This window comes from Neoarius graeffei, chromosome 8 (assembly GCF_027579695.1).
Source record: "Neoarius graeffei isolate fNeoGra1 chromosome 8, fNeoGra1.pri, whole genome shotgun sequence".
NCBI lineage: Eukaryota > Metazoa > Chordata > Actinopteri > Siluriformes > Ariidae > Neoarius > Neoarius graeffei.
This window is the reverse complement of record NC_083576.1, coordinates 27,191,570-27,206,209: the sequence shown is the minus strand read 5'-3', so window position 1 is coordinate 27,206,209 and position 14,640 is coordinate 27,191,570. Positions and strand designations below refer to the sequence as shown.

The 14,640-nt window shown below is 47.5% G+C and overlaps 1 protein-coding gene across 1 annotated transcript in view; it reads right to left on the bottom strand.

The window, feature by feature from the left end:
• Positions 1 to 12,456, bottom strand: part of cnga2a (cyclic nucleotide gated channel subunit alpha 2a) — a 39,351-nt gene extending 26,895 nt beyond the window's left edge. The window contains exons 1-3 of the mRNA XM_060927501.1: positions 12,350 to 12,456; positions 12,064 to 12,174; positions 11,641 to 11,811 (exon numbers count right to left, since the gene is read on the bottom strand). Coding sequence (XP_060783484.1) covers positions 11,641 to 11,811; positions 12,064 to 12,174; positions 12,350 to 12,456 — 389 coding nt within the window. The remainder of the gene's footprint in view (positions 1 to 11,640; positions 11,812 to 12,063; positions 12,175 to 12,349) is intronic.
• Between the last annotated feature and the right edge of the window lie 2,184 nt (positions 12,457 to 14,640).

Below are 14,640 nucleotides of genomic sequence, written 5' to 3'. Positions count from 1 at the left end.
CAGGTGGAGATTGTTGTCCTTTTACCACATGGCCAAGCGGCTCACCTCACTCTTGTAGACTGTCTCATCACCATTGTTGATGAGACCCACCACAGTCGTGTAATCCGCAAACTTAATGATGAGGTTGGAGCTGGATGTTGGTGTGCAGTCGTGGGTCAGTAGAGTGAAGAGGAGGGGGCTCAGCACACATCCTTGGGGGGCCCCCTGTGTTCAATGTGATGGTAATGGAGGAGTTGCTGTCGACCCGTACAGCCTGTGGTCTCCCTGTCAGGAAGTCCAGCAGCCAGTTGCACAGGGAGGTGTTGAATCCCAGCTGGTCCAGTTTATGAATGAGCTGCTGAGGAATGATTGTGTTGAATGCTGAGCTAAAGTCTATGAACAGCATTCTGACATACGAGTCTTTTGTCTCCAGGTGGGTGAGGGCTAAGTGGAGGGCAGTGGAGATGGCATCATCGGTCAAACGGTTGGACTGATATGCAAACTGGAAAGGTTCCAGGGCGGGGGGGAGGGCAGACTTGATATGCCGCATGACTAGCCTCATGAGGATGGGAGTGAGTGCGACCAGGTGGTAGTCATTGAAGCAGGAGGGAGATGGCTTCTTTGGGACCGGGATGATGGTGGTGGCTTTGAGGCACATGGGGACAACAGCTTGGCTCAACGAGATGTTGAAGATGTCTGTAAAGACATCTGTGAGCTCCTCGGCACAGTCTTTCAGGACACGATCAGGAATGTTATCAGGACCCAGGGCTTTCCGTGCATTTGTTGTCCTGAGAGCTCTCCTCACACTGTCTGGAGACAGCGTCAACACCTGGTCACCAGGAGGTGGTGGGGTCATCTGTGCCATGGTGCTGTTGTCTGCCTCAAAGCGAGCGAAGAAGTCGTTCAACTGATTCAGCAGAGAGGTGGAGTTATCACAGGTCTGCAGCGAGGGCTTGTAGTCTGTGATGGTCTGAATCCCCCGCCACAGGTTCCTGGTGTCTCTGCTGTCGTTGAAGTAGTCAGCAATGTTCCTGGAATACTGTCTCTTGGCCACCCTGATGCCTCGTGACAGGTTGGCCCTAGCTGTCCTCAGGCCCACCTCATCCCCAGCTCTGAAGGGGGTGTTCCGAGCCCTCAGGAGCCTGTGGACTTCCCCTGTCAGCCATGGCTTCTGATTTGCCCAAATGGAGATGGTTCTGGTGACTGTAACATCGTCCATGCTCATGTAGGCAGTGACAGTCTCCGTGTACTCCTGGAGATCTGTAGTGCTGTTGTAGGTGGCCGCCTGTCTGAACATGCTCCAGTCAGTGGTGGTAAAACAGTCCTGGAGTGCCTCTGAGGACTCCTCTGGCCACACAAGTACCTGCTTTGTAGGTGGTTTGGTGACTTTAACCAGAGGCCTGTATGCTGGCATTAGCATAACAGTGGAGTGATCTGAGGCCCCAAGGTGGGGGAGGGGGAGGGCTTTGTAGGCGCCTCTATGCATGGTGTAAGCATTGTCCAGAGTATTGTTTCCATGTGTGGGAAAGTTGATATGTCCATAGAGTTTTGGGGTTTGCATGGTTGAAATCCCCAGCCAGGATGAGGAAAGCATCTGGGTGGGCTGTCTGCTGCTCACTAATGTGCTGATAGAGTTCATTCAGTGCTTCACTCCTCTTGCTATTGGAGCCGGGAGGGATGTATATTGCTACCAGCAATATGGCTGTAAATTCCCTCGGCAGGTAGAATGGCCGGTACTTAATAATGATAAACTCCACCAGTGGTGAGCAGTGTTTGCAGACCACAACAGCATCACGGCACCAGGCATCACTGATGTAAACACAGAGTTCTCCACCGCTAGTCTTCCCCCCCTCGACTAGCGCTCTGTCTGACCGGTAGCATGTTAGCCGGGCTAGCTGAATGGCACAGTCCGGGACGCTGTCGTCAAGCCATGTTTCCACAAACACAAGGACACAACACTCATTCACAGACTTAGAAGATGAGCGGAGTAGGCAGACAAAATCCAGCTTGTTGTCCAGCGAGCGTACGTTGGCCAGAGTGATGGTATGGATAGCCGGCCAGTGAGGGCTAGCCACTAGCCTAACCCGGATACCTCCACGCTTGCCCCTCTTCTGCTTCTACATGTTCCGCCAGTGGCGCCTCCACTGTGGGCTGGATGCAGGAGTGGGGGTCGGTGGTTGAGCAGGCCTCCAGAGCAAACCGTAGTTGCATACCACTTCCGCGTCTGCTGGATTTATATCCGTGAATATAGTTCGGTGGATGTTGAGCAGAAACTCACGGGAGTATGTGCGCCTTAAGACTGATGGATGCAACAAGTCGTTCTACCAAAGAATGGTTAAAGAAGAATAAAGTTCATGTTTTGGAATGGCCAAGTCAAAGTCCTGACCTTAATCCAATCAAAATATTGTGGAAGGACCTGAAGCGAGCAGTTCATGTGAGGAAACCCACCAACATCCCAGAGTTGAAGCTGTTCTGTATGGAGAAATGGGCTAAAATTCCTCCAAGCTGGTGTGCAGGACTGATCAACAGTTACCGGAAACATTTAGTTGCAGGTATTGCTGCACAAGGGGGTCACACCAGATACTGAAAGCAAAGCTTCACATACTTTTGCCACTCAGAGATATGTAATATTGGATCATTTTCCTCAATAAATAAATGACCAAGTATAATATTTTTGTCTAATTTGTTTAACTGGGTTCTCTTTATCTACTTTTAGGACTTGTGTGAAAACCTGATGATGTTTTAGGTCATATTTATGCAGAAATATAGAAAATTCTAAAGGGTTCACAAACTTTCAAGCACCACTGTAGGCAACTCTAGAGCTTTTGGAAGGAAAAGCAGAGGCCTGGAGTTCCACTGACAAGGAGCACTGGGAAAGGAATGAGCTGCAGGTCCCAGGCTCCCCATCGTAAGGCAGGCAGGCGTGGATTTCGGGGGGGGGTGCAGCATCGGAATGGCTGTAGGGAGAACGGGTGTGTTAGGACTAGGACTGTTTTGGCCTCTAGAGGCCGCTGTTATTTCCTTTTCATGTCGTGTTCATTTTGGCCTCTAGAGGCCGCCACTGTTCCTGTGTTTTGAGTTTGTGTTAATTGCCTAATTATCTTCACCTGTGTCCTTAATTAGTTTGTCTATTTATACCCCTGAGTTCAGTCCTCTTGTCACGGAGTCTTTGTGCTGTTATGTTTATCTCCAGTTTCCTTTGTACTGTGTTTTTTGATCTTCTGAGCTTTGGTATTTTTGCCTTTTCTTTTCTGGTTTTTTGGCTTTTGTTTTGTACTTTTGGATTTTTTATTTTTTCCCTTATATCTTCTGAGCGTTTTTGGATTATTCCTTTTTGGATTTTTTTTGTGTATATATTGTAAATAAACCTTTTGATACTTTTTTCTACTTCTGCCTCACGCCTCTGCATTTGAGTCATCCCCCTGGTGGCCTAGTGGGGGTTTGCTGGATTATCACACCAACGAACCAGGTTCGAATCCCAGCAAAACCCTAACAGAAAGACTCCGTCATGACCGACTCAGCAGAGGCTGCTTCAACTGTCTACCCGGCCAACCTTCAGGGAATTATGGCAGCTTTGACACGCTTCGGAGCGACCATGGACGCTCATGGACGTACGCTCACCAGCCAACGTGAGGCCCTCGCTCGCCACGAGGAGCTGCTTCAGCAAATTGGGAAAACCCTGGCACAGCTGACATCTCTGCCTGCATCTCCTGCTCCTGATCCAGTTCCTGCTCCTGATCCAGCTCCCACTCCTGCTCCAGTGCCTCCTGCAATGCTGCCTTCTTCACCTCGCGAACCCAGCCTTCCTGCACCACAGAGGTATGACGGCAAGCACAGTGAGTGCCGAGAGTTCCTTACCCAGTGTCAACTCACCTTTGAGCTTCGGCCTACCCTCTCTCCCGGACTCCCTGGCCAAGGAATCTACATCCCGGTCTCCATCTCCTGGGGTGAGTCTGTCCACTCTTGTCAAGCTTTGATAGACTCAGGGGCGGCTGGGAACTTTATGGATATTCACTTCGCCCAAAGCATCAATATTCCGACTGCACCTCTTGAAGTCCCACTGTCTGTGTCTGCCCTCGATGGCCAAGCGTTAGGTGATGGAAGAGTCACCCAAGTTACTTCTCCAGTTTTCCTCCAGTCTCAAGGTCACAAGGAAGAAATATCCCTGCACCTGATTCATTCACCTGAGTTCCCAGTTATTCTAGGCCTTCCTTGGCTTACTCGCCACAACCCTCGCATAGACTGGGTAACAAGCCAGGTTGTGGAATGGGGCCCTGCATGCCATGCCTCTTGTCTGCTCTCTAGCTCTCCTGTGTCTCCTGCCGAGCCCCCTGATCTCACCGAGTTATCTCAAGTTCCCACAGAGTACTGGGATCTCAAGGAGGTATTCAGCAAGAGCAGGGCCGCCGTTCTTCCTCCGCACCGGGCCTACGACTGTGCCATCGACTTGCTCCCTGGGACTACCCCTCCTCGTGGCAGACTGTTTTCACTCTCTCAGCCAGAACGCAAGGCCATGGAGGAATACCTCAAAGATGCCCTGGTCTCTGGGTTTATTCGACCCTCCACTTCACCTGCTGGAGCCGGCTTCTTCTTTGTCGGCAAGAAGGATGGGGGGCTCCGACCATGTATTGATTACAGGGGCCTGAATAAGATCACTGTGCGCAACCGATATCCCCTTCCGCTGATGTCCACAGCTTTCGACCTGCTCCAAGGCGCCACCGTCTTCACCAAGTTGGACCTACGGAACGCATACCACCTCATCCGTATCCGACAGGGAGACGAGTGGAAGACTGCCTTTAACACCCCGTCTGGGCACTACGAATACCAGGTGATGCCCTTTGGACTCACCAACGCACCAGCTGTTTTTCAGGCCCTAATCAACGACGTCTTAAGGGACATGATTAACCTATACGTTTTTGTCTACCTCGACGACATCCTTATCTTTTCCAAGACCGTGCAGGAGCACCGCCACCATGTCCGCCAGGTTCTCCAGAGGCTGCTACAGAACAATCTGTTCGCCAAGGCCCAGAAATGCGAATTTCATGTTCCCGAGGTCTCCTTTCTGGGATTTATTGTACGGACAGGCCAACTCCAAATGGACCCTGCCAAGACCCTGGCCGTCCGGGATTGGCCTACTCCCAAGTCTGTTAAGGAGGTTCAGCGGTTCTTAGGATTCGCTAACTTCTACCGCAAGTTCATCAGGAACTTCAGTTCTGTGGCAGCACCCATGTCAGACCTCACCAAAGGGACAGGTGGATCTTATGGCTGGTCTCCTCAGGCAGAAAAGGCGTTCAAAGACCTCAAGGACCGCTTCTGCACGGCACCCATTCTGGTTCTCCCGGACACCTCCCAACCATTCATCGTGGAGGTGGACGCCTCGGACAGTGGCGTCGGCGCGGTGCTCTCTCAACGTTCGGAAGGAAAGCTGCACCCCTGCGCTTACTTCTCCCACCGCCTAAGTCCTGCTGAGTCCCGGTACGATGTGGGGGATCGAGAACTGCTAGCGGTCAAACTGGCCCTTGAGGAGTGGAGGCACTGGCTGGAGGGAGCACAACATCCATTCCTGGTTTGGACTGACCACAAGAACCTGGAGTACCTCCAGCAAGCCAAGAGACTGAACCCTCGACAGGCTAGGTGGGCCCTGTTTTTCAGTCGGTTTGACTTCACCCTCTCATACCGCCCCGGCTCCAAGAACACCAAACCTGACGCACTGTCCAGACTGTTCTCTGCCACTAACAGGGAGAATGAAGTCGGGCCTATTATCCCTGTGTCCCGGATTGTGGCCCCTGTCCGCTGGGGTATTGAGGAGGCTGTCCGACGAGCCCAACGCCAGGACCCCGGTCCTGGGACGGGGCCACCAGGCCTCTTGTACGTCCCACATCAAGCCCGGGCCAAGGTTCTCCAGTGGGGTCACTCTTCCCCTCTCACCGCCCACCCGGGAGCTCGGAGGACCCTGGACTTCCTGAAAAGACGCTTCTGGTGGCCTAACATGGAGAAGGAAGTAAGGTCATTTGTCCTGTCCTGTGAGGTTTGCACCAGAACCAAGAACCCACGACAGCGTCCCCAGGGTCTCCTGCATCCTCTGACCATTCCCCGGCGTCCCTGGTCCCACGTGGCAGTCGACTTTATCACGGGTCTCCCTGAGTCACAAGGTAACACGGTCATTTTGGTCTTAGTTGACAGATTCTCCAAGGCCTGCCGCTTCATACCACTGTGCAAACTCCCCTCTGCTCTTGAAACTGCGAAACTTTTGTTTAATCATGTCTTCCGAGTCTTTGGTCTTCCACAGGACATCGTCTCAGACCGAGGGCCCCAGTTCTCCTCCCGAGTGTGGCACGGGTTCTGCAAGGTCATCGGAGCCACTGCCAGCCTCTCCTCTGGATTTCACCCACAGTCCAATGGTCAGACGGAGAGGCTCAACCAGGACCTGGAAACCACCCTGCGAGGCCTGGCTATGGATAACCCGACATCGTGGAGCACCTGGCTGCCATGGGCGGAGTACGCCCACAACACCCTGCAGTCATCGGCCACCAAGCTGTCGCCATTCCAGTGCCAATTCGGGTTCCAGCCACCTCTGTTCCCGGACCAGGAGGAGGACGCGGGGGTGCCCTCGGTCAACCAATATGTGAGACGGTGTCGCAAGACCTGGAGCAAGGTCAGGAAGACCCTCATACAGACCTCCAGAACCAACCAGACTCAGGCCAACCGCCATAGAAGACCTGCACACGCTTTCCGCCCTGGGCAGCGTGTTTGGCTGTCCACTAAGGACCTTCCACTGCGGGTGGAGAACCGCAAGCTTGCTCCTCGCTACATTGGCCCCTTCAAGGTGGTGCGCAGGGTGAACCCTGTCTCCTACCGGCTCCAGTTGCCCCGGACTCTGAGGATCAACCCCACTTTCCATGTTTCCCTGTTACGGCCCGTACTGACGTCTACGTATGCCCCTGCCCCTAGGAACCCCCCACCCCCCCGCATCTTCCAGGGGCAGACTGTGTTCACTGTGAATCGCCTGCTTGACTCCCGCCGGGTCCGCGGCGGGTTGCAATATCTGGTGGACTGGGAGGGCTATGGTCCTGAGGAGCGCTGCTGGGTTCCTGCTCGGGATGTCCTTGATAAAGAACTATGTCGGGACTTCCATTCGGCCCATCCGGATCGCCCTGGGAACGTCAGGAGACGCTCCTAGAGGGGGGGGTCCTGTTAGGACTAGGACTGTTTTGGCCTCTAGAGGCCGCTGTTATTTCCTTTTCATGTCGTGTTCATTTTGGCCTCTAGAGGCCGCCACTGTTCCTGTGTTTTGAGTTTGTGTTAATTGCCTAATTATCTTCACCTGTGTCCTTAATTAGTTTGTCTATTTATACCCCTGAGTTCAGTCCTCTTGTCACGGAGTCTTTGTGCTGTTATGTTTATCTCCAGTTTCCTTTGTACTGTGTTTTTTGATCTTCTGAGCTTTGGTATTTTTGCCTTTTCTTTTCTGGTTTTTTGGCTTTTGTTTTGTACTTTTGGATTTTTTATTTTTTCCCTTATATCTTCTGAGCGTTTTTGGATTATTCCTTTTTGGATTTTTTTTGTGTATATATTGTAAATAAACCTTTTGATACTTTTTTCTACTTCTGCCTCACGCCTCTGCATTTGAGTCATCCCCCTGGTGGCCTAGTGGGGGTTTGCTGGATTATCACACCAACGAACCAGGTTCGAATCCCAGCAAAACCCTAACAGGGTGAGCTAACAGACGCAGAGGCCAACTGACTGGAGATTGAATTCTGAAGGCTGTCCATCTGAGAGGAGAGTTTCTGCAATGTCTTTGTGATGGGCATCATACTCTGGTGGACAGCCATGATCTCCTGCTGATGGTAACCCAAAATAGAGCCTTGTTTGGTCAATGCTGCTCTGACCGCATCCAAGTATGCTGGGTCCACTCCTCTTGGTGAGATTGTTCTGTCACATGCCAAATGGCTGTAGGTGCTGGCTAGACCCAGAAAGCAGACTCATGTGCACAGGACTGAAGAAAGGTCTTTAATCTTTGAAGTGTGAAGCACTGAATGAGGGGAGCAGCAGCCAGGAAAAAATCCAAAACTGAGAATTAGGGGAATGAGAGCTAGGGCCAAATAGGAAGAGTAGAAGTTCCACATGAGCGAGGAAGCAGAAAAAAAGTCACCAAGTTCAGAATGCAACCCCACAACAGGAAACAAGAGCTCACAGCACAAAAACAAAAGTCCAAAGTGCTCCTGCGGTGGGAGAAATGCGCTCGCAGTCCCAAAAAACAATAGGCAAAAGTAATCCAAAAGGGAGAGGGGAGTAATCACAGAACACACAGCAAAGTAGCAAAATAACAGCATCCGAAGCAAAACTGGGTTGAAAAAAAAACCGAGCGAAATAACGTAGCGTGAGGTGAAGAAATATTGCTAAGATAAGAAATTTAATGTCACTACACGACGCAGAAAAACTAGTTCATGCTTTTGTTACCTCCATGTTGGATTATTGTAAAGCCTTACTGTTTGGATGTTCCAATAAGTGCATAAACAAGCTCCAGTTAATTCAAAATGCAGCAGCAAGAGTCCTTACTAGAACTAGAAAATATGACCACATCACCCCTGTCATATCCACACTGCATTGGCTCCTAATCAAATTTTGTATTGTTTATAAAATACTACTATTGACCTTTAAAGCACTGAACCGTCTCGCGCCACAGTACCTGAGCGAACTTCTGGTCCTTTATGACCTGCCACATCTACTTTTTTTTTTTAAAGATTATTTTTTGGGGCTTTTTCCACCTTTATTAGATAGGACAGTGTAGAGACAGGAAATGAGCAGGAGAGAGACGGGGAGGGATCAGGAAATGACCTCGGGTCGGAATCGAACCCGGGTCCCCGGATTTATGGTATGGCGCCTTATCCACCTGAGCCACGACGCCCGCCCGCCACATCTACTTAGATCAAATGTTGCAGGCTATCTGCTGGTACCTCATAAAGTGAAGGCTACATCAGGTTACCAGAGGACTAGCCCCCACTGTAACCCTAGCTATGTAATAGGCTAGAGGCCGAGGGCTACAGAAATGGAGATTGGCGCTGCCCTATGCGCCACAGGCATGGGAAGGACTTTGGCTTGGATTGACATCTGGGGATAGAGCCTTTTCTTACAAAGCCCTCAGTTATGGAATAGCCTTCCAAGTTGTGCTCGGGAATCAGACACAGTCTCAGCATTTCAGTCTAGGCTGAAAACATATCTGTTTAGTCAAGCCTTTTGTTAATGGTGTTTATGAGGTAAAGGAGTAGATCTGGAGGGTCCTCAGACATAGTGTGTTTTGGTAAACTGGGATGTATGGATGCTGTCAGTCCCCCACTCGCTTGCTCACTCGAGTTTGTTGACGGTGTAGTGGCTGGCTGCTTTATATCCCAGGGTGCCCTCATGCCTGTGTTACCCTCTGGCTCTCCCCTTTTAATTATGCTGTCATAATTAGTTTTTCCAGAGTCCCTGCTTGCACTCAGCACAAAATGTATACTGTTTCTACTCATCAGGTGACATTGGGCATACCTAACAAACCTGTGTTTTCTCTCTCTCTCTTTTCTCCCCCCGTCTGTCCCTCTGAGTTACATATCAATCCTGAGATTGAGATGCTGACCTCTTCTGCTCATCAGACTTGCCTGATCCATCCTGATGACTTATGTCTGGCTGGAGTCTCCTCACATCGCTCCTGTGGAGGACGGCCCCATATGGACAGTTGAAAGTTGCACTTGGAAGATGCTCTGGACACTTACAGTCATGCTTTTATGAGGACTACAGTTGACTTGTTAACTTGAGGACTACAGTTGACTTGTTAAGTTTAGGACTGCAGTTGTCATGAACAGTTTTGCACTGAAGTTTCCATCAATGAAGCATTTATAACATCAACAAAACAGACTTCATGTTAAAACTGTTAAAATCACATTGTCTGTCATCACCCAAATGAGGATGGGTTCCCTTTTGAGTCTGGTTCCCCTCGAGGTTTCTTCCTCATGTCGTCTTAGGGAGTTTTTCCTTGCCACTGTCACCACAGGCTTGCTCATTGGGGATAGATTAGGGATAAAATTAACTCATGTTTAAAGTCATTAAAATTCTGTGAAGCTGCTTTGCTACAATGTCTATTGTTAAAAGCGCTATAAAAATAAACTTGACTTGATGACAATCCCGCACCAAGAGAATCTCTGAGCGGTATAATATAGAGCCATGGATGAGCTGATGAGAGACAGGTATGCTGGCCACAGCACAGGGAAGGCTCAGGTAAAACCAGGGAGTGGAGTAAAAAGACCTTGATGTTCCCAGCTGGCTTGTGACATTTTAAACACTTTTTTGTTCACAAAATAATTATTTGTTCCATATGTCACAGAAATATATGTTTGGCATGATTAAAACAGGCTGTTCTGATTGCTCCTTGTTTTGGTTAGTTAAATCCTTGAGATTTATCTTCGCTTGCACATTCTGCTCTCTGCTGAAAGGAGGTTATGTTGACCAGTAACATCTTTCTTCTTTCATAAGATTATGATCCTGACGGCTGATGTAATGGTACGTAACATTTCTCTTCTTTCATAAAATAGTGTCATAGAAACCAGTCATGTAATGCTTCATCAGCCACTGACGTTACTCTGTCACACACAGACACTATTTTCAAACACTTAAGTCATTAAGAATCATCCAATTATATAGCTACAACATACTCTTGAATGTAAACATATACTTGTGTTTGTCCTACAATAAACTGAAAAACATCTCTGAAGAGCTGTGTCTACATCAGTGACTGTTGACTCCCGGATATCCATGAAGCAGAATCTCTTAGGCAGCAGAGGGTCTACATTCCTCAATCATACTTTGTCAAGTCAACCTCTTTCAGTATAGCGAGATCAAAAGCTATCAGTTTTCTGGGGGCTTATCCGGGATCTCCATGTGGAAGGTAAGAGAAAATGTTTTCATTAAGTCCATTGGGTTCTATACTTCCATCTGGAGATCTAAAATTCAGTTATCCCAATCACACACACATGTGCATCGTATATATAGTGCTATGGTGTTTCCTAGGGCCGACTGGATGAAGTAGTTTTGGTTATCCCAATCACATGTATACATTGATCTGATAGTCCTATGGTGTTTCTTAGGACCGATTTGATGAAGTAGTTTTCGTTTATCCCAGTTGCACACAAAATAATCATGAGTTGCAGTTTTACACCAAGGGTAATAATACATTGAACTCTCAAGGGAATATAAGAATTCAGAAAATAGCTAATTCTTGAAATTGCACAGCAGATAGTTAAATTACAAAGTTGCTGAGCCTCAAATGCAATTTTGCATTTGTTTTTTTTTTTTTGCACTACATAAGCTGCGATTTCCATTTGAGAGCTATAACGTTTCTGGTATTTACGCTCATTATATTGCTCATTACATTTAGACAGTTTCTGAAATACTCTAACTAGCCAACAAACATTCCACAGTCAAAGTTACCAAGATCATATTTTTCTCCATTCTCTGAAGCTCTGCAGTGTTTTATTTGCACTGCTGGTACATGATTGGCTACAGGAGTACAGGTGTTCCTATTAAAGTGGCTGGTGAGGGTGTATTTGTAACTGTGCAACTGTCTGTTCTGTTTTGAATCTTGAACTTAAATAGGGAAACTCTGAGATGCCTAGCTCGGTTTCTCACTTGGTCTTGATGCTGGTGTCTTGAAGATCAGGATGATTGCTGCTGATGCGGCTATGTGTGATGCGAAGTTCAGGCCCCCGGAAACGCTCCAGAAATGAGTCGGGCCTTTCTTCCTCTTCCTGAAGACTCTTATGGGCCCATTCTCGGAGTGTCAGCACCATACTCACCAACCTGGAGTACATTGGTGTTTCACTTTAACATATTGCTCCATGTATAATTTTTATTGTTCATAGTATAGCCAACATTAACCTATAAGCAGTTTATTGCATGACCAAATGTGCTTTACAAACACTTTAAATTAACCAAGCTAACCAGTTTTCAAAAGTTTCTCCAAAGTGGTAAACAAATGTAAATTTTCTGAGAATGATTTACCTCCTGCTTGAAGGCAACACTGAAATTCAGCTATCTGAGCAGGGCTCTCACCTCGACAGGGCTCCTCTTCCACGGAAGGAGTTCTGAGAGTTTGGACCACAAGGCTCCAGTGTGGCCATCCTCTGTAACTCTGAGGATGTGTCATCACATATAGAATGGCGGCTTTAACACACACAAACTGTAGTTAGTATACACCGTGTTATGTTCGACAGTGAAACAACAGCAATAATGTCTAGGAGAACTCAAGGCAAGTAGATTTGGGGTATAACGCAACACAAGTCCAGTCACCTTGACGTATTTCCAAATGAAGTGGTTAGGCTAGCAATTTGATTCTCACCGACTCAGTGTGCTGTCTGCTCTCTCTGAATCATCCTCCATTGACGTCTTCACTGAGAGCCTGTGTGCTTTCAAATCTGCACTCTCCTCAAGCACTTGTCCTGTCATGCTGTACCAGAACTACACAGTTTAGCATAAAATGAATTCATTAGGGAAGTTAGGAGCTATAAGAATGAATAACATTCGGTTTCAAAATCTGAGTTTCACCCATTCTAGCAGTACATTTGTGTTCCATTCTGTTGGGTTTCTGTGTGTTGAGTATCATGACTTTGTGTTTAACTGCTGGTTAGTAGGGTGACTGGAAAAGGGAGGGAGATGAGCCTGTTGCTGGGCACTCTATCACAGAGACAACCAAACATTCACACTCTTCAATGGGCAATTTCAAGTAGCCAGTTGACCATTCTGCATGTCTTTGGACTGTGGGAGGAAAGAACATGCAAACTTTGCACAGAAAGGCCCCAGTTGGCCATGAGGTTTGAACTCAGAACCTTCCTGTGAGGTGACAGTGCTAAACACAGCACCACTGTGGCCCCATTTCATAGTATCATGTGACATAATTCAGAAATCAAGCGCAACTTGATTTAAGTCTTAGAAACCAAAATATTTAACTTAATAAAATTGAATGGTCTAACTGGAGTCACAGCAGTTTATAGAAGAATGGAAGAACATAACTGAGATTAGAAATCAACATTTAATGTACTAACCCCATTTCCAGAAAAGTTGGGATATTTTCTAAAATACAATATGTTAATTAACAAATCTGTGATTTGTTAATTAACATGAATCTTTATTTAACTGATAAAAGTACAAAGAAAATATTTTCAATAGTTTTACTGACCGGGGCGGCACGGTGGTGTAGTGGTTAGCGCTGTCGCCTCACAGCAAGAAGGTCCTGGGTTCGAGCCCCGGGGCCAGCGAGGGCCTTTCTGTGTGGAGTTTGCATGTTCTCCCCGTGTCCGCATGGGTTTCCTCCGGGTGCTCCGGTTTCCCCCACAGTCCAAAGACATGCAGGTTAGGTTAACTGGTGACTCTAAATTGACCGTAGGTGTGAATGTGAGTGTGAATGGTTGTCTGTGTCTATGTGTCGGCCCTGTGATGACCTGGCGACTTGTCCAGGGTGTACCCCGCCTTTCGCCCGTAGTCAGCTGGGATAGGCTCCAGCTTGCCTGCGACCCTGTAGAAGGATAAAGCGGCTAGAGATAATGAGATGAGATGAGTTTTACTGACCAATTTAATTGTATTTTGTAAATATAAACAAAGTTAGAATTTGATGCCTGCAACACACTCAAAAAAGTTGGGACAGAGACATTATCATCATTGTATTACATCACCTTTTCTTTAATAACACTATTTCATCTTATGGGATCTGAGGAAACTAATTGTTGCAGTTTTGCAGTTGGAATTTTTGTCCATTCTTGCTTGATACAGGACTTCAGCTGCTCAACAGTCCGTGGTCATCATTTCTGATTCTTCTCTTCATGATGCGCCATACATTCTCAATAGGAGACAGATCTGGACTGGCAGCAGGCCAGTCAAGCACATACGCTCTGTCTACAAAGGCATGCTGCTATAGCCTTTACAGAATGAGGCCTGGCATTGTCCTGCTGAAATAAGCATGAACTTCCTGGGAAGAGATGTTGCCTTGATGAATATGTTTCTCTAAAATCCCAATATATGCACTATATCAATGGTATCTTCACACACATGCAACTCTCCCATGCCGTGAGCATTGATGCACTCCCATACCATCACAGATGCTGGCTTTTGCACCTTTCTCTGATAAACTGGATGGTCATGTTCACCTTTGGCACTGAAAACTCGACAGCTGGTTTTCCTGAAAACAAGCTGAAATATGGATTCATCTGACCACAGCACACATTTCCACTGTCCTTCCGTCCATCTGAGAGGAGTTCGGGCTCAGACAAATCGGTGGCATTTCTGTATAGATTTGATGAATGGCTTCCTCTTTGTGTAATACAGTTTCAGGTTGCATTTCTGGATGTAGTAGTGGACTGTGTGAAGTGACAATGGTTTTCCAAAGTATATCCAAGCCCATGTGGCTATATTTAATCACATTAAAATGACGGCTTCTCAGACAATGCTGCCTGAGGTCTCAAAGGTCACACACATTCAACACTGACTTCCAACCTTGTCCTTTATTCACTAAGATGTCTCTGAATTCCTTGAATCTTGTCACAATATTATATACTGTAGATTGTGAAAAACCTAAAACCTTGCATTGAGAAATATTCTGTTTGAATCAACTAAAAACTCTCTCTTGAATTTTGGCAC